Below are 22,192 nucleotides of genomic sequence, written 5' to 3'. Positions count from 1 at the left end.
TTTCCTTCTTTAAGTGCCAAAATGTCGTTCATTTGAGCCACTCTGGATGCAAGTCTTCTAAACCGTATACTCTTGAATAGCTGTATATCTCAAACATTACTTAGCTTTCACTTGACGACCAGCAGCCACTCTCCTCACCTTAAATCACAACGCTCTTCTGTAATACTGGGATAGCCCTGGAGCCTCTAAGATGGTTAGAGCTGGCTCTCTTTAAGCAAAAGGACCTTAAACTCCAGGCTTTCTCTGCCTGCTTTTGAGCTCTTCCTTTCATTTCTCCTTGTCAGAGAAGGTATCAGTCCTCTTTCCACTTTCTTCTTAGTTTCTGCTTTGATGCCATGCTTCAGAGCAGCACAGGCAACCTTGTTAGAGTTGTGTCTAAAGTTAGCATAACAGGCTCCAAAGGCGAGCCCGGGGGGATTCTTGTTAGTGGGAAACATGAATATTCTGGTACCCACCATGGCTGCTCAGACACTTTTGGGGGCATCCTTCCTATTCTTAGCCAAGTTTTCAGCAGATGAGTTTGTTGAATAGCTCTGGGTCCCAGACAGGAAAGGCATGAAGATATTTATATATATATATCTTATTATATATACATAAGATATATATATATAATATATATATATATATATATATCTTAGACCCAGGTTCGATCCTTGGGTCAGGAAGATCCCGTGGAGAAGGGAATGGCTATTCACTCCAGTATTCTTGCCTGGAAGATCTCATCTGGTAGGCTACAACCCATGGGGTCACACAGAGTTGGACATGACTGAGCAAACAATACGTTTATGTATCTTAATATAAATGCCTGCCAGCCTGCTGAGTCACTTCAGTCGTGTCTGACTCTTTGTGACCCTACAGACTGTATCCCACCAGTCTCCTCTGTCTATGGGCTTCTCCAGGTAAGAATACTGGAGTGGGTTGCTATTTCCTTCTCCAGGGGATCCTCCCCACCCAGGGGTGGAACCTGCATCTCTTATGTCTCCTGCATTGGTAGGTGGGTTCTTTATCATTAGCACCATTAGTTTCCCTAGGAAACTCCAAGATATTTCATAAAGATGGCACTTTTAGGGTTTTGTGTTCCCTGTAGAAATTTTTGGGTTAGAGTTTTTAGCATTTATCGCCTTGGATACAACAGGAGGGTAATGAATATTTAATTAGTTAATCAAGTGGTCTCTATTTAAATTCACGTGATTCGTGATCCTCATAGAGACAGCACCATTTGTTAGCATGGGTGAGGTGCAGGCCTCAGATTCCTCATTTTAAAACAGCGAGCAGGTCTCTGAGGTCCTTTTGGCACTAACGTTCTGTGATTGTTACTAACTTCCTTAACTCCATTATTGGAAACATCAAAGCATGGAAACGGGGATGTTTGGTTAGTACTCAGACATATGTGCATCCATGGACAAGAGAAGAATTCTCTAGTAAAAGCGACTCTGCAAATGTGTCTGCTATCCCTGTGAAGGAGGACACACAGGCTCAGGGGTCCTTATCACGTGCTTAAGATCAAAAGTGAAGGAACTCAGATTGTCTACACAACCTGAGCACGAAACCTCAGGGAAGTGGGGCAACTCTAACCCTCACAGCAGGACACACCGTTGCTAGTAGTTCATGACTTGCATTTCTTTAGTTATTTTTTAAAAAATAGTAATATTAAGCACCCATGAAACCAAAACAAAGAAAACAAAGCTAGGATCTTAACAACAACCTAGAGGTTAGTTACTTCCCACGCATGCCTGTGTTCCTCCACCTCAAACATCATGTCCCCACTTTCCTTTACTCCATCTCTCTATGTGCTTAAAAAGCAGATGATTAAAAAAAAAAAGCAGATGATTTATTTTAGATTAAAAAAATTAATTTATCTATTTGGCTGTGTCAGGTCTCAATTGCAGCATGTGGGCTGTGACATACAGGTTCTAGAGCCCGTGTGCTCAGTAGTCGAGGGACGCAGGATCTTAGTTCCCTGACTAGGGACCGAACCTGTCTCTCTTGCATTGGAAGGCAGATTCTTAACCCTTGGACCCCCAGAGAAGTCCCTATTTTGGTTGTTGTTAACTTTATAGTGTGTATCATGCTCCGTGTAATGTTTCAGGACTTACTCTTTGTTCTAGTTGCTAGAACTAGCTATGCTGCTAGGGGGCATCCAGGATTGTGTATTGCTGCAGTGCATTCGTTTTAGCTGCTAATACTCCGCTGTGTGAATACAGTGCGGTTCCTTTACCCAATTTCCCGTCAAAGGGCATTTTTGGGGTTGTTTCTAATTGCTAAGGCGTTCTTACCAAGTGTCAGACACTCTGATAAGCACCAGGGATACATTATTTCACTTAAGCCCCAGTCCTATAAGATAGGATTTTTCACCTCTATTTTTCTTGGAGAAAACGCAAGTTCCAAGACGTTAGTTCACTGGACCAAGATTACAAAGGCAGTAAGAATGCTCTCTACGTGGCGCATCAAACGAAGGTGTGAGCACTACTCGGCTTCATTCTTAATAAATCTGCTGTTAGCAGGTATGGGATTGTCCCTCCACTCAAGGGGGAAACAAACTCATTTTATACAACTGCATGTGCTGTGCTTCATCGCTCAGTTGTGTCCAGCTCTTTGTGACCCTGTAGCCCACCAGGCTCCTTTGTCCGAAAGGATTCGCTAGGCAAGAACTGGAGTGGGTTGCTATACCTTCCTCCAGGGGACCTTCCCAACCCAGGGATCGAACCCAGGTCTCCCTCATTGCAGGCAGATTCTTTACGATCTGAGCCACCAGGGAAGCCCATACAACTGCATAATAAATAATAATTTCCTGAATCCTATGTATCAGTATGTAGGAAAAGTAAATCTTTCTCTCAGACCTTCAGAAAGATTTCTTAGTTGAATTCTGGAAACCCAATGATCTGATTCAGTTTTAAACACAGACACACAGGCATTATGCTATGTGAAAAATGGGATTCTCTTCATAATTTTAGTGTAAACAAAACAGCCAATTTAATCAACTTCTCTGGAAGCTTTAGCACATGCCAGACTGCAAAGCATGCTATTTCAGTGTGTAAAAATTAAGTAAATAAGTATTTGCTCTAAAGGAAAAAAGAAACTCTCCTTAGTTCTCTTAATAGAGTCTTTTCTTTAGAACTCAGAGATAAGAGAAGCATTTAAAAATAGTACACATATAACAGCTTGATGAAAAGATGATTCGATAGTATCTTCAGATATCTGTTATCCCCAGAGGCAGAAAAAATTAGTGTAGATAAAAGTGGTTACTAGTGAAGTTGATTAGGGAGGTTGTGATTATAGTATAACACTTACCTGAGGGTGAAAAAATTGGCTCTCCCATTATTGGGAAAAAAAAAATTGGCTGACATTGTAAATGATAAATGAATTTTAAAATGTCCAATTTTCATTGGAAGTAAGAAATTAAATCCCTGAGCTGATGGACCGCCCCCTGAAGAGACCTAACCACCATCTCACAGTGGCCATTGCTGCAGCAATTCTACAGACAGTCACCCAGGTTAAAGTGATGATGTTATTTTTGTCTCACCTTCCCAGGAAGACTCAAAGAACACAACTCTTTCCACTTACAATGTTAATTTACAAATATGTCCTCATTAAACTTATTGGGGGTGGGAGTGACTGTATCAGATTCACTCATGTGATCAGTACCCTTAGGGAATCTGTTCATAGTTAGGCAGAACAGCACAAAAGAGATTTGCAGCCTTTGGGATAATAGCCTTTTTGAAGAAAGGACAGGCAGTTTCAAAGTCACAGAAATGATAGACTCAGCTTCAGAATAATATAGAAAACTACTCATTATTTTCTAACATTTTAATTGTGAAATATTTAACACATGGAAAAGGAAACAATGCTATTTGTACATTTTTAAATAATAATAATTAAAGGAACATGCATATAACCACAACTTGGATTAAGAGATAGAACCTTTGGTTCCATTGTCTTCTATCCAGGAGAAAGAAGCACTATCCTGAATTTAATGCCTTTTCATTTCCTTGTTTGTCTTTATTGTTTTATCATTTGTGTTTAATCGCTCACCGTGTCTGACTCTTTGCGACCTCATGGACTGTAGCCCACCAGGCTCCTCTGTCCATGGGGATTCTCCAGGCAAGAATACTGGAGTGGGTTGCCATGCCCTCCTCCAGGGGCTATTCCCAGCCCAGGGATTGAACTCAGGTCTCCCGCATTGCAGGCAGATAATTCTTTACCAACTGAGCCACTCATAAGAACGAGTGGCTCAGATGACTGAGCAATATGTGTATATACATATGTTTAATATATGTATATACAAATATTTCCTCTGCCTGTTTTTGAATTTTTATATGTATGAAACTGTACATAAGCAGGTTCTACTACTTACTTTACTGGCACACTCTGACATTTCATGAGATCCCTCCATCTTGATCTATGTAGCTATAGGTCATTTATTTTCAGTGATATGTAGTATTTCCATCATAAGACTATACTACATTTCTGTTATTCATTTTATGTTTGATGGACATTTGGGTTTTATCACAAAGGTTTTTTTTTTTTTGGCCGTGCTGCATGGCATGTGGGATCTTAATTCCTCCACCAGGGATCAAACCTGTGTCTGCTGCAGTAGAAATGCAGTCCTAACCACTGGGACACTGGGAAGTCCCATCCTTTCAAGAACTTTAAGAGTTCATATAAACAGTGCTGCCATGGATATTTCAAAATATGCCTACAGGCACACCTCCGTAAGAGTTTCTCTAGGGTATATACCTGAGAGTGGAGTTGCTAGGCAGCCACGTATGCCCAGGTACAATTTTACTAGATAATACAAAGTGTTTTCCAAAGTAATTGTACCAGCTTATATTCCCACCACCAGGAGTTAAGCGTGCTGGTTGTCCCACAGCCTGGTAAACTTTTTCTGTCTACAGACTACTATATTTTTACCAATCTTGTGTGACAAGGTAGTTTTCCCTGACACATCAGCTATTCATTTTCCTCTTCAGTCAAGTGGTCTTTTATGTCTTTAGCCTATTTTCCTGTAAGTTCTATCTTTTACTTATTGACTCACATAGTTAATTTATATATCCTGGAAATCTAACTGGGCTTCCCTGATAGCTCAGTTGGTAAAGAATCCGTCTATAATGCAGGAGACCCTGGTTTGATTCCTGGGTCAGGAAGATCTGCTGGAGAAGGGACATGCTATCCACTCCAGTATTCTTGGGCTTCCCTGGTGGCTCAGTTAGTAAAGAACTGGCCTGCAATGCAGGAGATCTGGGTTCAATTCCTGGGTTGGGAAGATCTCCTGGAGGAGGGCATGACAACCCACTCCAGTATTCCTGGGCTTCCCTTGCGGCTCAGCTGTTAAAGAATCCACTATTGCTAATTATATGTTTTATAAATATATTCCACCCTTTGTGGCCTTTTACTCTCCTACAGTATATTTTGAGAAATAGAAGTTCTTAATTTTATCATAGTCATAAAAATTAATCATTTTTCTTACAATTTGTATCCTTTGTGACTTATTTAAAGTTCTTCACTACCCCACGGTCATGAAGATACTCCCATCATTGTCTCCTACCTGATGGGAAGTGTCAGCTCTGTCATATACTGTGGGTCTGCTTTGACTCTCTATTATGTTCCATTAGACTAAATCATGTGTCTCAATTACTGAGGCCTTTTCTTAAGTCTTGGTTATCTAGCAGGCAAAATGGAGCTCACTCTAAAAATGTTTTTATCTCTCAAAACAAAATAGGCAAATAGGAACTGGAACTTACTTTGCTCTGGGTTGATGAACTAATCCTGGGATCTCTTTATTAGTTTTAAGTCTTACATTTGAACTGGCACTTTTTTCCTGAAACACATAAACACACATGGAAAAGACAAGGTAAGAATCAGCAATTAAACAGGAGCATGAATTTTCATTACCAAAATGTGAAATTTGTTTGGGAGCCTTTACGGCCGGTTATCTCATGCAGACAAAAGTCCTTAAAGATGTTACACAGAACAGGTAGAACCGCCAGATATTTTAACAGGGAACACTATCGTGAAAAGAAGAATGAACTTTTATAACAGCTATAAAATGGCTCCTTTTAGAAAATTACATGTGAGTAGTATTTGATTTTTAGGTGGAGTTGCTAAAAATAGCAAGAGAATCAAAGATCAGAAGATCCTAGTATGAAAAAAAGCACCAATAGTATAATCACAGTCATTGGTTGCTTGCTCAGGATAAGTAATTTTGTGCATTTTGTTTGTGAAAGACAATTGAAGTTACTGAGTTTGCACGAGGCCCTTGCAGCGACAGGGACATGATGAAAAATAGCTAATATTTTCCACGAATGATGAATATTGAGATTGAATTCAATTAAATTAATAAAACTCAACCTAGCCTGTATTCCGGAAGTACTTTGGCTTTTAGCCTGATCTGATCTCTTATTCCCCGTCAACCAGCCACATAGGAAAGGAATACCTTCAAATCTTAAAATACAAATATTATCAGCAAGCACACTATCTCAATAATACTACTGCTCTGCAGTGATGTGGATGAACATAGAGCCTGTTATACAGAGTGAAGTAAGCTAGAAAGAGAAAAACAAATATTGTATACACTACCCTGTGTAAAACAGATAGTTAGTGGGAGGCTACTGTATAGCATAGCAAGCTCAGCTGGGGGCTCTGTGATGACCTAGATGAGTGAGATGGTGGGGGTGGGAGGGAGACTCAGGAGGGAGGGGAGATATATATATACATAAGGCTGATTCACATTGTTATATGGCAGAAACACAGCATTGTAAAGCAGTTATAGTCCAGTAAAAATTTTTTAAGGCTTTAAAATTTGCTCTCTAAATATACCCACCAAAACGAAATGTTAAACCCATTTAACAGGTGACTACATACACTCAAGTAACCTGAGGTGTGGCAATAATTAAAGACCTGGGCTAGGGCAAGGAGTAAAAAGTTCTGTGGGCCAACCCACCATTCTCACCAGAGGCAGAGTGGTGTGGGAGGGCACACAGAACAGATGGTCCTCAAATGAGCTCTTTCAAGAGTTCCTACTTCCCCTAGGATAGCACAAGCCATGTAAGAAAAACTACATGTGAAATGTACAGTCAGAGAAACTACAGTGACTTGCACGCTAGGCTGTTTGCTATTCACCATCAAACAGCAGAGTGTCTGTATAATGTCAGTCCTCCAAAATACAGGGTAATTCTGCCTGTGATCCTCCAGGAGAAGAAAAAATCATTACAATCCTTTTGCAGTCTAGCTACCTTCTCTACCTCACACTAAACTCAAAACCGTTTTCATGAACATTTGAAAAGTATAAAATATATACTATTCCCTCTGCTGATACAGTCAGAGAACAACAGATGAACCATCTATTTTTTTACAGAGAAAGTGGGAGAGCAATTAGGAAACTTGAATGCACTACCTCCAGGAGGGCGGGACCCACAACTCTTCTTTATGGGCCTGGTTAGGAGCCTGGCACTTCATAGGAGGCATTCACCAAATATTGGTAGAACAAATGAATGATGTCAGCACATAATTAACTTTTTTAAATAGAGATAAAAATAGCTCAACTATAAGTCCCATGGATGGAGGAGCCTGGTAGGCTGTAGTCCATGGGGTCACTAGGGGTCGGACACAACTGAGCGACTTCTTTTTCACTTTTCACTTTCATGCATTGGAGAAGGAAATGGCAACCCACTCCAGTGTTCTTGCCTGGAGAATCCCAGGGACAGGGGAGCCTGGTGGGCTTCCGTCTATGGGGTCGCACAGAGTGGGACATGACTGAAGTGACTTAGCAGCAGCAGCAGCAGCAGTCTCTCTAAAGAACTGAAGATGTCGGTTCCCTCCAAATTAGTCATTTTCTCCCTAAACTTTCTGTCTGCTTGGATTAAGCACTGAAAATGGATTTTTTCTGTTTGAAAAAAATATCTATTTGATATGGCAGACAGAACCTTATACTTTTTGTCTAGTCATATAATTTCCTAAACTCTTTTAACTTAAGTGATGCATCACAATTTTAAACACTGCTAAGGCAGGAAAGAGACTTCTAAGAATGACATACACTTGTATCCTATTTCTATTCAGTTTATTAGACTACCCTCCAAAATTATACGTCTTGCCAAATCTTCCTTTAAAATGTATCATGTGGTTGCTAGAAAGAAGGATCCCCATCAAATATAACAGAGACTTAATAGATGGGAAAGATACTTTAGGATATCAGGTAGACATGCCTTCCCAGGAAGTGAGAAGACCAAAGGTGAGGCAGAGGCATGGGCGAGGGGCAAAGCAGCTGGAGATCCCCAGTTACATATATATATATGTATATATATATATATATTTACATAGAGATTTCTATGTATATAATTACATAGAGATTTATATCTATTTTGTATTTATAATGTATTTTTTTTTTACAAGTTACCACCCATCAAGAAATCAATAATAACAAATCATGGAGCATTTACTATAAGTCAGGTCCTAACTGGTTTGCATACATCAACCCATTTTGATGTTCACAAGTATACACATATTAACTCATTTGTATGCCCACACACTTCTCTGCAATGCGTACCATTATTATCCCCATTTTATAGATGAGGAAGCTGAGATACGGCGAGGTGAAGCACTTACGGGGATTCTATAACTAACAAGTAATAGCATTGGGATTTGACTCTATGCAGAATGGGCCCAGGGTTCATGCCATTAGTCACTAGGTCGGTAGCCCTCAAACTTTTTAGTATCGAGACCCCTTACCTATATTCTCCAAATTTTGATATATTTCATTATACAGTGTGAAAAAAAATCACATTTGTTAAAATCAGCATCAATCTCACAAGAAAAATCTTGACAAAAACTGTCAGGCTTATGGTGGTGGACATAAGTTCTCCAACCTTCTAGTTCTGGTTGAACATTTGAATTTGATAAGCAGCAATGATAACTCAAAATTGTTTTCTTTGGAGTAACAGGCTCCCTTCATTCGTTTCTGAGAAAACATGTGACAGATACCCAAGTCTGAATATCCAGTATTCTTCAGTAGAGATGGTGACTCAAAAAAACAACAGCTCGTTCAGCTTGCAGCTCAATCAACTGCAGAAGTGCTTTTCCTGAGATAACCATCTTATTTATTCGAAAATAAAAAGATATGCATCTAAGGCATAAGAGTTAATAAAATTAATTTCTACTGAGTCATTTCTAAAAGAAATGAAGTATGGTCATTGGTAGAGATATGGATGGACCTAGAGTCTGTCATATAGAGGGAAGTCAGTCAGCAACAGAAAAACAAATATCACATTTTAACACATACATGTGGAATCTGAAAAAATAGTACAGATGAACCGATTTGCAGGGCAGGAATAGAGATGCAAATGCATAGAATGGCCATGTGGACGCAGGAGGGGAAGAGGGGTGGGATGAACTGGGTGATAAGGATTGACATACATTCTCTACCATGTGTAAAGCAGCCAGAAGCTGCTGTATCACACAGGGAGCTCAGCTCTGTGCTCTGTGATGACCTAAAAGGGTGGCAGGGAGGGTGGCGAGAGGGAGGTTCAAGAGAGAGGGGAGATATGTACACATATAGCTAGTTCACTTCATTGTACAGCAGTAACTAACACAGCAGTATAAAGTAATTATGCTCCAATAAAAAAAATAATAGCACTACTATGATGACTAATAAGATGTGCCTGGATTTGTGCTAAGGCACAAGCAGTTTTGCCCATCGCTGCTTTTGCCCCATCAGCGCAAATGTCAATAGAATGAAAAAGGCAAATAGCTTCTTTATTATTAGGAAAACGACCTTGAAGACTCCCTGAGAATGTCTCAGGAACCTCCAGGGGTCTGCAGGCCATGCTTGAACTATAGGGTCTTTCTATTTCTTTTGTATAGCAAAGAATTGTTGATTATTTGATTATGGTATATACTTTAAGAAAAAATACTTACCTTCCTTACTGAGATAAAATCTATATTCAATAAAATTTCCCCATCATAAATGTATGATTAAATGATTTAGTGGGGGCTAAATCAGCCACCCTGGTGGCTCAGATGGTGAAGAATCTGCCTGCAATCAGGAGACCTGGGTTCCATCCCTGTGTCAGGAAGATTCCCTGGAGAATGGAATGGCTACCCACTCCAGGATTCTTGCCTGGAGAATTCCATGGACAGAGAAGCTTGACTGGCTACAGTCCACGGGGTTGCAAAGAGTCGGACCCAACTGAGTGATTAACATTTTCACTTTAATTAGTCAGTTTATAGAGGTGTGTAATTATCACCACAATTCAGTTTTAGAACAGTTCTATCAGCCCCCAAAGTTTCATCATACATTTATGCTCTCAGCAACCCCAGATCTACTTTCTGTCTCTACAAATTTGCTTTGTCTAGATTCATATAAAAGGAATCATATAATATATAAGCTTTTGCATCTGGCATTATCACTTAGCGTAATGCTTGAGGTTCATTTATACTTTAGCATATTTCAGTATATCATTTACTTTAATTGCTAATACTCCAACATATGGATATACTGTGTTTTGTTTATGCATGCAAAATTAATGAACATATGGATTGGTTCCAGTTTGTGGTTATTATGAGTAATGCTGTTATGAACACTCATATACCAGTCTTTGTGTGGACATATATTTTCATTTCTCTTGGGTGGATTTCAAGGAGTGGAATTGCTAGATTATATGGTAAGTTTATATTTGACAATTTAAGATATTAGCAAACTGTTTTCCAAAATGACTGCACCATTTTTACATTTCCACAGTACATGATGGTTCCAGTTTCTCCACCTCCCCACCAACACTTGGTATTCCTTTGGATTATAGTCATTCAAGTGGGTGTTTCATTGTGGGCTTTATTTATTTTACAAATGTGACTTATTTGGATTTGTTCTTTGTATCTATCAGAACACCTACACCTTGCAACATTTATGGGCTTACATGTTCGCTGTATTTGCACCAAAAGTCTGTTTTAGGGCTTCCCTGGTGGTCTAGGAGTGAAGAATCCATCTGCCAGTGCAGGAAACACTGGTTCCACTCCTGGTCCGGGAGGATCTCATATGCTTCGGAGTAACGGGGCCTGTGCCACAACTACTGAGCCTGCTGCAACTGCTGAAGCCCATGTGCCTAGACCTCATTCTCCGCAACAAGAGAAACGACCGCAGTGAGAAGCCTGCGCGCCGCAGCTAGAGAGTAGCCCCTGCTTACCACGCCAGTGGACGGCAATGAAGACCCAGCACAGCCAAAAAATAAATAAATACATCTTTTAAAAAGTCCATTTTATATTTGCATTTAACTTCCACTTCGGGTTTGTTTGTTAGACGAGAGGTTTAAAGAGATCTGCCTTTGAAGAAAGAAACAAGCAAACAAAACCAAGAACGGCTGGAGGAAGGCTGAGGCTCAGAGTCTCAGGTGGAGCAGATCCGACAGGGAGGGCAGAGAGCCATGCCACCTCAGGGGCGCTCCAGGAACAGGAGCAGAGAGTTAAACTGGGAGATGACGGAAGAGGCAACTAAGATATTACTTCCCGTGGCAAGAAAAAAACCATTTTAATGGCATTTGACATTCATAAACTAACTACCTAAAATAAACTGGGACCAAGTGGGATTAAGATGAAGCCATTAAAGGGGCCCTCAGCAGGCAAGTTGCTCAGTCGTGCCCAACTCTTTGCGATGCCAGGGACTGTAGCCCACCAGGCTCCTCCATCCATGGAATTTTCTAGGCAAGAGTACTGGAGTGGGTTGCCATTTCCTTCTCCAGGGGAATCTTCCCAACCCAGGGATCAAACCTGCATCTCCTGCATTGTAGGCAGATGCTTTACTGTCTGAGCCACCAGGGAATCCCTTTCTTTTCTTTCTTTCCTTTCAGCAGGCAGTTGGTAGAGCTGTGTTTTTATGATCTATCAATACTGGTATCAGAATCATTTGGGATGCTTGTTAAAATACAGATTTCCAGGCCCTATGCACTACCTCCTGAGTGTGCCTCTCTGGGATTGGACCCAGGAATTTGCATTTTAAACAAGAATCCTAGATGATCGTTAGCTCAAAAAAGTTGGAAGACTTGTATTCCAGAGAAAAGAAACTTCTGTGCTTAGAATTCCCCCTCTTGGCCTTCCATAGAGCAGTTTTCAAACTGGGCCTTGGGTTTCTGCAGGGTTGCCTCAGGAGTCAATAGCAAGGCCTCCCAGAGCAGCAATCCTTTGAACTCTACCATTTGGGGGCTTTCGACTAATGCTGCAAAAAAGCATCCATTTCTCAAAAATGCTTGCAAACTGACATCAGGTAGTGACAGGTTTATTTAAACAGCAAATCAAACAACTTCTCCTTTGCTTTGAATGATTTTACTTCTTTATGAACAGAACACACTTTTCAGTGTCTAGGTAAACTTACCATTCTCTTCTTAGCTTCTCTCACGTTGTGTGCAGGCATGTTCAGCTATGTCTGACTCTTTGTGATCCTATGGGCTATGGCCCTCCAGGCTCCTCTGTCCGTGGAATTCTCCAGCAAGAACACTGGAGTGGGTTTGCCATTTCCTTCTCCAGGGGACCTTTCTGACCCAGGAATCGAACCCACGTGACCTGCATCTCCTGCATTAGCAGGCAGATTCTTTACCACTGTGCCACCTAGGAAGCCCTACTTGGAGACCGTCAAACCAAAATATGGACTGCAAGGAGATCCAACCAGTCCATCCTAAAGGAGATCAGTCCTGAGTGTTCATTGGAAGGACTGATGCTGAAGCTGAAACTCCAATACTTTGACCACCTGATGCAAAGAGTTGACTCATCTGAAAAGACCCTGATGCTGGGAAAGATCAAAGGCAGGAGGAGAAGGGGATGACAGAGGATGAGGTGTTTGGATGACATCACCAACTCAATGGACATGAGTTTGAGTGGACTCCGGGAGTTGGTGATGGACAGGGAGGCCTGGCGTGCTGTGGTCCATGGGGTCGCAAAGAGTTGGACACGACTGAGCGACTAAACTGAATTGAAACCGAAATATATTTATCCTAATGCTCCCAACCCCTGGCGGGTATCTCCCAAAAGGAAAGCCAGAATACCAAGAGAAACGGACAGCTTCTTTAAAAAATCCTCTCGACCTTTAGCTCCTTAATTCTAAAGAAAGCAGCACAATGCCTTTGGGCAGCGGAAGACAGCACCCTGCTTCCTGCTGGTAAAGGAAGGAGCTTCTTTGCTCCTGTTACTTCTTTGCCTGAGTCATCCCTGAGTCTGATTGCAGGGAAGTTTCAGAGTTGGTCTGGGTTGGAAGTGTGAGGGGGGATTTCATTTTCTTTTCTCTGGGCCCAACAGCAGGAAATTCTGTCTATAAAGAAATCCCAAGGGCCTGATAGATGGCCCTCCTGATAGATGGAGGAAGCTGAAGGGCTGGAGAAAAATAATGGAACTTGGAGTACTAGCTTCTGGGACTGCTAATGAGGGGCTGCCACAGAGAAAAGACACAAAAGCAGTGTATGTAAACTCTCAGCGGGTTTCTCTCTCTACACAGACGCAGTGTGTGTATACATTTCAACCACTGCTTTTCAGAAAGTACCTGAAAACTAGAAAAGGTAAATACTGGGTTAGCCAAAAAACGTGTTCGGGTTTGTCCACAGGATGGTGCAGAAATGTATGAATGAGCTTTTTGGCCAACCCTATACGTTAACAAGAATTCAGAGGGTTCTTTTTGTGGGGGTGGGGGATACACCTACATTTTAAAAATGAGAACATGTTCAACTGTGACTAATGAAGAATCATTCCAGCTTTGGGGGAGTATCCTATAGGATATACTCTTTGAGAAAACAACCTCATCTGATGTTTTATGTGTGATTTCTTCAGTGATATTAGCATGAGACAGGACACCACCTCCTTCAAATATAAAGGAATTTTATCTTCCATCTTCTTAGTGATGATGATTAGCTGAGCCACACTGATTCCAACAGAATTTCTGGATGTTAGCAAATGACAAGGCCCAGGTGAACCAATGCAACTGTTGACATGGGCCCACCTGTATCATAATTAGGTGAGGTCAATGTAATAAATTACTTGGCCATGGAGATTATTAGAATTATTAGTATTTTGTTAGAATTACTTAATACTGATAAAATTGGCATGGCAAGTCTCAGATTTATGGAAATTCTTTTTCTATAAATTAAAATATTACCATGGAGCTCATTTTATATCAAGCAAATGTTAAGTGGAGCAAATCAGTTTTAAAGTACCTAATATATTTCACATAGTTGTTTCACAAGGTATATGGAAACATTTAAAACAATCTTTAAAAAGTAAATAGAGTTGTAAGAAATTGCTCAGATTTCATTGTTTACCAACAAACCTAGAACCAAGTCACTAAGTTACTATTTTGTTGTTCATTCACTAAGTCTTGTCTGACTCTTTGTGAACCCATGGATGGCAACATGCAAGGCTTCCCTGTCCTTCACTATCTCCCAGAGTTTGCTCAAACTCATGTCCATTGAATTGGTGATGCTATCTAACCATCTTATCCTCTGCCACCCCCTTCTCCTTTTGCCTTCAATCTTTCCCAGCATGAGGGTCTTTTCCAATGAGCTGGCTCTTCACATCAGTTACTATGTCAGGAATTAAAAGAAACAAGCTATAATGTTGTTATAAATCACACTGAGAATTCTAAGTTAAGGATGTTTTCAACAAGATGATGTATCTCCAGGTTTTTCTAATTTAGGGGGGGACCATATTTAGTTTTTGACCTAGATGCTTGTTTCAGTTAGGACAGGGTAGGTTTTGCTGCAGTAAAACAACACCTCCTTGTATCAGTAGTTTAATAATATACAAGTTTATGAATTACACCTGCTGCACATCCAGTGCAAGCTGGCAGAGGGGCTCAGCTCATTCTAATCACTCAGGGACTCAGGCTAGTGGAGGCCCCATGCCCACATGTGCTCTCATAATCAACATGACAGGGGCTGCTGCGGCCGCTGCTGTCACTTCAGTCGTGTCTGACTCTGTGTGACCCCATAGATGGCAGCCCACCAGGCTCCCCCGTCCCTGGGATTCTCCAGGCAAGAACAGTGGAGTGGGTTGCCATTTCCTTCTCCAGTGCATGAAAGTGAAAAGTGAAAGTGAAGTTGCTCAGTCGTGTCTGACTCTTAGCGACCCCATGGACTGCAGCCCACCAGGCTCCTCCGTCCATGGGAGTTTCCAGGCAAGAGTACTGGAGTGGGGTGCCATCGCCTTCTGACAAGGGAGGGGAGAACAAAGGTGAACACCAGTTAAGTGTTCATATTTACTCCACCAAAGTATGTCACAGGACCACACTGAAATTCAAGAGACTGGAGAATGTCCAGTCCTACTATGTGCTTGGAAGGAGAAGAACTGGAATGTTGTGAAGTCAGAGAAACAAATGCATGTATGTGGAATCTAGAAAAATGGTTCCGATGAACTGATTAGCAGGGCAGGAACACAGACGCAGACACAGGGGACAGAGAAGTGGACATGGAGGGGAGTGGAGGGTGAGCTGAACTGGGAGAGTAGCACTGATATAAACACACTACCATGTGTAAAATAGAAAGCTTGTGGGGAGCTGCTGCGCAGTACAGGGAGCTCAGCTCGGTCTCTGTGATGACCCAGAGGCGTGGGATGGGGGAGGGGGGGAGGTCCAAGAGAGATGGGATATACAGCTGATTCACTTCGTTATAAGCAGAAACTAACACAACATTGTAAAACAATTATATTCAATAAAATTTTTTTAAAAATAGCCCTAATGGTGACCATAATGCTAATTTTTTAAAAAGTTATTATTTTTTTTTTATCAAGAACTACCTAACATTAATCACTGTGATCTTCCTATCCAGACAGTCTGATGGGTAAATCCATTAAGCATCTTACTTTACTCAACATGAAAAAAAAGTTACTGAAAGTTTAAGTTGGTCCAAAATGCCAGAGTTTAGATTTCAAAACAAAGCTGAAACTGGTTAGCTGACATTAGCATATTATGTTAAATGCCACCTGGACACAGTAAGACAGGATAAAGGCAAAAATATGTGGTTTATTCCCCACTCGGAAAACTGCACCCACACCCACCCACCCCTTAACTTTTCTATTTTCACTTCTCCTTTCCAATCATCAAATACAACAAAATACATAGGGATGTGAATCATAGCCATTGTGATCCATGATAAAAAGACCAAAGATTTTAAGAATCCAACTATTATAACTATGGTCCCTAAAAGATGGTACTTAAGAGCTGAGTAGCCACAAACAAACATCTTTTTCGCCAGATTTTTATGGTGGGTAGAAACACAGGCAAAAAATTCAAAGTATATTTCATCAAAGTTAACAAAATATTAGAACAAAGAAACATATCATCCATCACATCTTTAATATTTTAACAAAAAACCACCATTTGTGCAGAATTGCTAAACTTTGCCTGTGATGAACCAAAATCTTGACAGGTTTTCCTCACTAAGTTAAGAAACTGTAAATGTCAAAGCTAAAAACAAAAACTTAAATGATCTAGTTTTTCTTAGAGGCATGATCTTTTTTCTCGCATTCACTGTGGTGTATAAGCTAGCCAAAAATCAGACTCCAGCATTCCTGATCTAGCTGACATACCCACGACTCTCTTTAATCCCAAATTTGTCAGTGTCCAGAAAATCTGATGCATCAATTCCCTACTGTTGCTATAGCAAATGAACACAAATTAGTGACTTAAAAGAACACAAATTTATTATCTTACATTTCTGGCGGGCAGAAGTCTAAAAACAGTCTACAGGGCTGCCTTCCTTCCTAGGCTCTAGGATAGAACCTGTTCCCTTTGCTTTTCCAGCTTCTAGATTTCACCTACATTCCTTGGCTCATGGTCACTCCCTCCATCTTCAAAGCAGCAGTCTACCATCTTCTCTCCTCTCCAACCTCCACTTCTTAAGCCTTCTTTTTCTAACTCAGATTCTCCTTCCTCACCCTTACAAAGATCCTTGTAATTATATCATACCCACTCACACAATTCAAGATAATTTTTCCAGGTCAAGATTCTTAATTCAATTGTCTTTCCCATGAAGGTAACATATTTACAGGGTCCATGGATTAGGATGCAGACACCTTTGTAGGAGCCTTTGTTTAGCCTACCACAGTGTCGCTTTGGGCCCCAAAGATTTACACCTATCCCACATGCAAAATACCCGCACTTCATCCCATGGTGCCTGAATCTCAACTCTCTACAGTATCAATTCAAGTCTCAAGTCTTATTTAAATTTCATCAGCTTAAAAGTTCCATTATGTAATTATCTTACTACCTAAATTATCTAAATTACATACAAATGAGGCTCTGGGTATCATCTATGCTATGGCAGAATTCCTTTCCATCTGTGAACCTGTGGAACTAGAAACAAGTTATATAAAATAACAGCTATAGGTGATCCCATTCAAAAAAGGAGAGAATGGAAGGGAAAAGGGAGTCATCAGTCCCAAGCAATTTCAAAATGTGTGCAAACTCCATTAGGTTTTAAAGTACTGGAATAATCCTCTGTGGCTTAAGACTTTGCCCTCTGGGCCTGTGGCTCCTAGCCTGTAGTCTTCCTTCCTTTTTTCTTGAAGGGAGCACAGGGTTACAGCTGAGTTTTTCTTATCAGATTGTTTCCTACCTATAGAAGGTTGGGAGTGCAACAACCTTCTTTCAGTTCACTCTCTGTTCATTTTAGTTCAAAGAAGCAGTATTTCTGTTGGTATAACTCCTTGAGATCCTCATGGGTCTCCTGTGTATATCATGGTGTTCACTCCATAATGCAGGATGTTCCTGCACAGATCTTTCCTGGATAATCTCACCTCTATTCCTGGCTTTGGCTGAGATGGCTGAGGGAATTCATGCCTAAATCACATGCCAAGTCTATTCAAAGAGACATCTGTGTGATTAAATACTCTGACTTTTTAATCCTTTCCAGAAACGAGCACAATATTGTTCAGTTACACTCTTGGCTTTCTTTCCAGAGCATGCTTTCCTGGTAGTGAATCTCCAAGTTTTAGTGTCTTTTGCAATATGGATAGGCTGACAATTTCCCAAATCATCAAATCTTGGTTTTTTGATTAAGGAACAGCTTTCTCCTCAATTTATCTCTTTTCTTTTCCATTTTACTATAAGCAGCAAGAATAAAGCAGGATGTGACTTCAACACTCTGCTTGGAAATCTTCTCAGCTCAATCATCAAGTTCACTGTTTACAAATTCTGCTTGCCACATTCCTGTAGGACACAATTCAGCTAACTTTTCACTACTATATAACAGTGGTTTTCTTTTCTCCAGTTTCAAATAATATATACCTTATTTCCTTCTGAACCCTCACTAGCAGTCTTTAATATCCACACTTCTGCTAGATGTTCAAGGCAATCTAGGCTTCTTCTATTAGCTCTTCAAAATTCTTCTAGTCTCTGTCCACTTCACAATTTCAAAGTCACTTCAACATTTTTAGGTATTTGTTACAGCACTGCCATGTTTCAAGGTACCAAAACATATATAGATTTCCTACCACTGCTTAACAAATTACCACAGACCTATTCAATAAAATATAAATTTGGAAGTCAAAGTCTAAAATTGGTATTTGAGTCTTTTTTCCTTCTGGAGACTCTAGGAGAGAATTTGCTTTCCAGTTTCTGGAGGCTGCTTTTGTTGACTCATGGCCCCTTTCAGTTCAGTTCAGTTCAGTTCATCCGTCGTGTCCAACTCTTTGCGACCCCATGAATCGCAGCATGCCAGGCCTCCCTGTCCATCACCAACTCCCGGAGTTCACTCAGACTCACGTCCATCGAGTTGGTGATGCCATCCAGCCATCTCATCCTCTGTCGTCCCCTTCTCCTCCTGCCCCCAATCCCTCCCAGCATCAGGATCTTTTCCAATGAGTCAACTCTTCGCTTGAGGTGGCCAAAGTATTGGAGTTTCAGCTTTAGCATCAGTCCTTCCAATGAACACCTGGGACTGATCTCCTTTAGGATGGATTGGTTGGATCTCCTTGCAGTCCAAGGGACTCTCAAGAGTCTTCTCCAACACCACAGTTCAAAAGCATCAATTCTTTGGTGCTCAGCTTTCTTTATAATCCAACTCTCACATCCATACATGCCCACTGGAAAAACCATAGCCTTGACTAGACGGACCTTTGTTGGCAAAGTAATGTCTCTGCTTTTGAATATGCTATCTAGGTTGGTCATCACTTTCCTTCCATGGAGTAAGTGTCTTAATTTCATGGCTCCAATCACCATCTGCATTATTATTGTTATTGATGCCCCCTTTATCCATTTTCAAAGTCAACCCCTTAGCATCTCTCTTCTGTGACCTTCTTTATATCTTTTTTTTAATATATTCTTCTTTATATCTTCTTTTTCTAATTCTTATCTTCCTGCATCACTCTTGTAAGGATCCTTGTGATCATTCAGAAGGTCAAGATCCTTAATTTAATCAAAATTACTTCATTTTTTCCATGTAAATGAACATATTCACAGGTTCTAAGAATTAGGATGTAGACAAACCGGGAGGTTGGGGGGGGTCATTATTCAGCCTATCACATCTGTAAAACTCCATTAACTAAGGCCAAACCAATATCAAAATGCAGGTCCACGGCTTTCCATGAATAGTCACACAGGGAGAGAAACATAAACTAAAAGAACTAGTGGAAAACCATCGCAGAGAAACACAATGGCCCATTCTTCACTAAATCGCTATTGCATGGTCCTTCTGTGGCAGGCTGTGCTAGGGAATCAAAGGTATGATCCCTATCCACTAAAAACAAAGAGAAGAGACTTTAAAAAAGATAGACATATGTGTGTTGCAAGCACCTGCAATGACACAATTCGGAGGAAGGATCAGGGGAGTTTCCTGGAGAAGGAAAGGCAGGGTTGGGTCTTGAAGGGGGAAGAATGTATACCTGGCAGGGAGAGAAGAGAACCAGGGGTGCAGAGCTATATGGAGCCCGGCAGATCCAGAGAGAACGTGGGGTGCAAAAGACAAGGTGGTGAGGTGGGCAAGGGCTGGCCTATAAGGGGCTCATGCTGGGCGCTTAGATTTTGAAACAAGGTGGAACTACCGAAGGGGTTCATGAAGCTTCTGTCGTGTCCGAATTGTGTTTCAAAGATGGAATCGGAGAAGCTGGGTGGGGGAGGGGGGCGCAAAACAGGGGAAGAGGATTAAGAGGTACAAACTAGTAGGTATAAAATAAATAAGATACAAGGGTGTAAGGTACAGCACAGGGAATACAGCCAATATTTTTATAAACATTTTAAATGGAGTATAATCTATAAAAATATTGAATCACTATGTCATACACCTGAAGCTAATATAACACTGTAAAACAGTAGTACTCCAATTAAAAAAGAAAGATGGGATCAGAGAGCTGGTCAGGAGGCTGTACCAGCAACTTAGAAGAGATGCTCTGAGAAGCTAACAAGACGAGAGGGGACAGCCCAGCAGATAACAAGATTGTGGGTTCTGGAGTCTTACCGCCGCCCCACTTTCTACTTGCGTCACCTTGAGCAGATTACGTAACCACCATGCTGCAGTTTCCTCACTTACGAAACGGGGGGAAAAGCTGCATCTACTTCCCTGGCTTGCCTGTTGTACAGGAAGTGCATATCACATGCCAGCTTGTATTGATAAGATAACCAATTACTCTGGGAATTAGAGACAAGGGAACAGATTTGAGGGTTGTCAAGAAAATCACTGAGCGTCCACTAGGTACTAGGCACGTTGTTAGGCTTTGAGGATAACAGTAAGAAAAGATCAATGAGAGTCCTAGCCTCAGGGAGCAACTGCAAATACGTGAGGAAAAACCCCAAATGCAAAACAATAATAGAAGAATAGAAAAGATGGGAGGTCAACTGGGTGCATACAGGAGATGGAAAAGTATCGTGAAGGATGGCAGCCAGATCTCTGGCTTAGCTGACAGTAGGAAATGGTGGTGACTAAACGGAAAATAAAGAAGGTTTAGGGTTACTAATTAAAGGATGGACTATGGATATAAATAAGCACTTTTACTTTTCTGATACAAATAGTAGATGGGTTGACATTCCAAAATAAAGGTATCTTTCTCCGCAAGCAAAGGAAAGCTGACACAGCTATTAACGCAGAAATGGGCTAGGCAGTGGTACACTGTTCTTGAAGGGAATGAAACTGAAACTTGAGAGCCTGGATCATGATGTCCTAAAGAATCAAAATAAATTAGGAGAAAATGTCTTTCTGAATGGATACAGTAAAATGCAATTATTTTTTAGACACATCCTTTACTTATTATGGATAAGTAAACATACGGACTTTAAAAAGTGCTTGCTCCTTGGAAGAAATGACAAGCCTAGACAGCATATTAAAAAGCAGAGAAGGTCCATATAGTCAAAGCTATGGTTTTTCCAGTAGTCAGGTATGGATATGAGAGTTGGACCATAAAGAAGGCTGAGCGCCAAAGAATTGATGCTTTTGAACTGTGGTGCTGGAGAAGACATTTGAGAGTCCCTTGGACTGCAAAAAGATCAAACCAGCCAATCCTAAAGGAAATCAACCCTGAATATTCATTGGAAGGACTGATGCTGAAGCTGAAGCTCAATACTTTGGCCACCTGATGCAAAGAGCCATCTCATTGGAAAAGACCCTGATGCTGGGAAAAACTGAGGGCAGGAGGAGAGGGGTGACAGAGGATGAGATGGTTGGATGGCATCATCGACACAATGGACATGAGTTTAAGCACACTCCGGGAGATAATGAAGGACAGGGAAGCCTGGCATGCTGCTGTCCATCAGGTAGCAAAGAGTAGGACACGGCTGAGCGACTGAACAACAACAATCCATATGAAGCCTAACCAACATTCATGTAGGAGCAAGGCAGTGAGAGGGAGGTGCTTGTGCCCGAGGGATGGCAGGAACGCACTACCGAGAGAGAGAACACCTGTCTGAAGGCCCAGCATTTATTGGTGTGAATCTGACCTTGGGCCAAAGGGATTGAGGTGGTCAAGCAATGGCCCCTCTCTCCCTGGCTGTCATATTTGCTTATCATCTTCATTTCACTTTTCAAGACCCTATGGCACTCTGTAATGACCTATACGTAAATACCTATATATGTAGAACTGATTCACTTTGCACTACAGCAGAAACTAACACAGCATTGTAAATCAGGGAGCTTGCTGGTGGAAGAGAAGTAAGAATGACCACAACATCTTTTATTCTCCTGCCTATGAACTCTTCATATGAAAAAAAAAATTCTAACACTATACATATTTGTATAAAAAAATA

The 22,192-nt window shown here is 41.0% G+C and overlaps 1 protein-coding gene across 2 annotated transcripts in view; it reads right to left on the bottom strand.

Moving 5' to 3' along the window:
• Window positions 1–22,192, bottom strand: part of C16H1orf21 (chromosome 16 C1orf21 homolog) — a 253,424-nt gene that overhangs the window by 30,803 nt on the left and 200,429 nt on the right. For both annotated transcript variants that reach the window (XM_027565559.1, XM_027565560.1), the window contains exon 4: window positions 5,742–5,818. In XM_027565559.1, coding sequence (XP_027421360.1) covers window positions 5,742–5,818 — 77 coding nt within the window. The remainder of the gene's footprint in view (window positions 1–5,741; window positions 5,819–22,192) is intronic.

The sequence above is a fragment of the Bos indicus x Bos taurus genome, chromosome 16, assembly GCF_003369695.1.
Source record: "Bos indicus x Bos taurus breed Angus x Brahman F1 hybrid chromosome 16, Bos_hybrid_MaternalHap_v2.0, whole genome shotgun sequence".
Lineage (NCBI taxonomy): Eukaryota > Metazoa > Chordata > Mammalia > Artiodactyla > Bovidae > Bos > Bos indicus x Bos taurus.
Note: the sequence above shows the minus strand (reverse complement) of the source record. Positions and strands in the feature narration are given on the sequence as shown.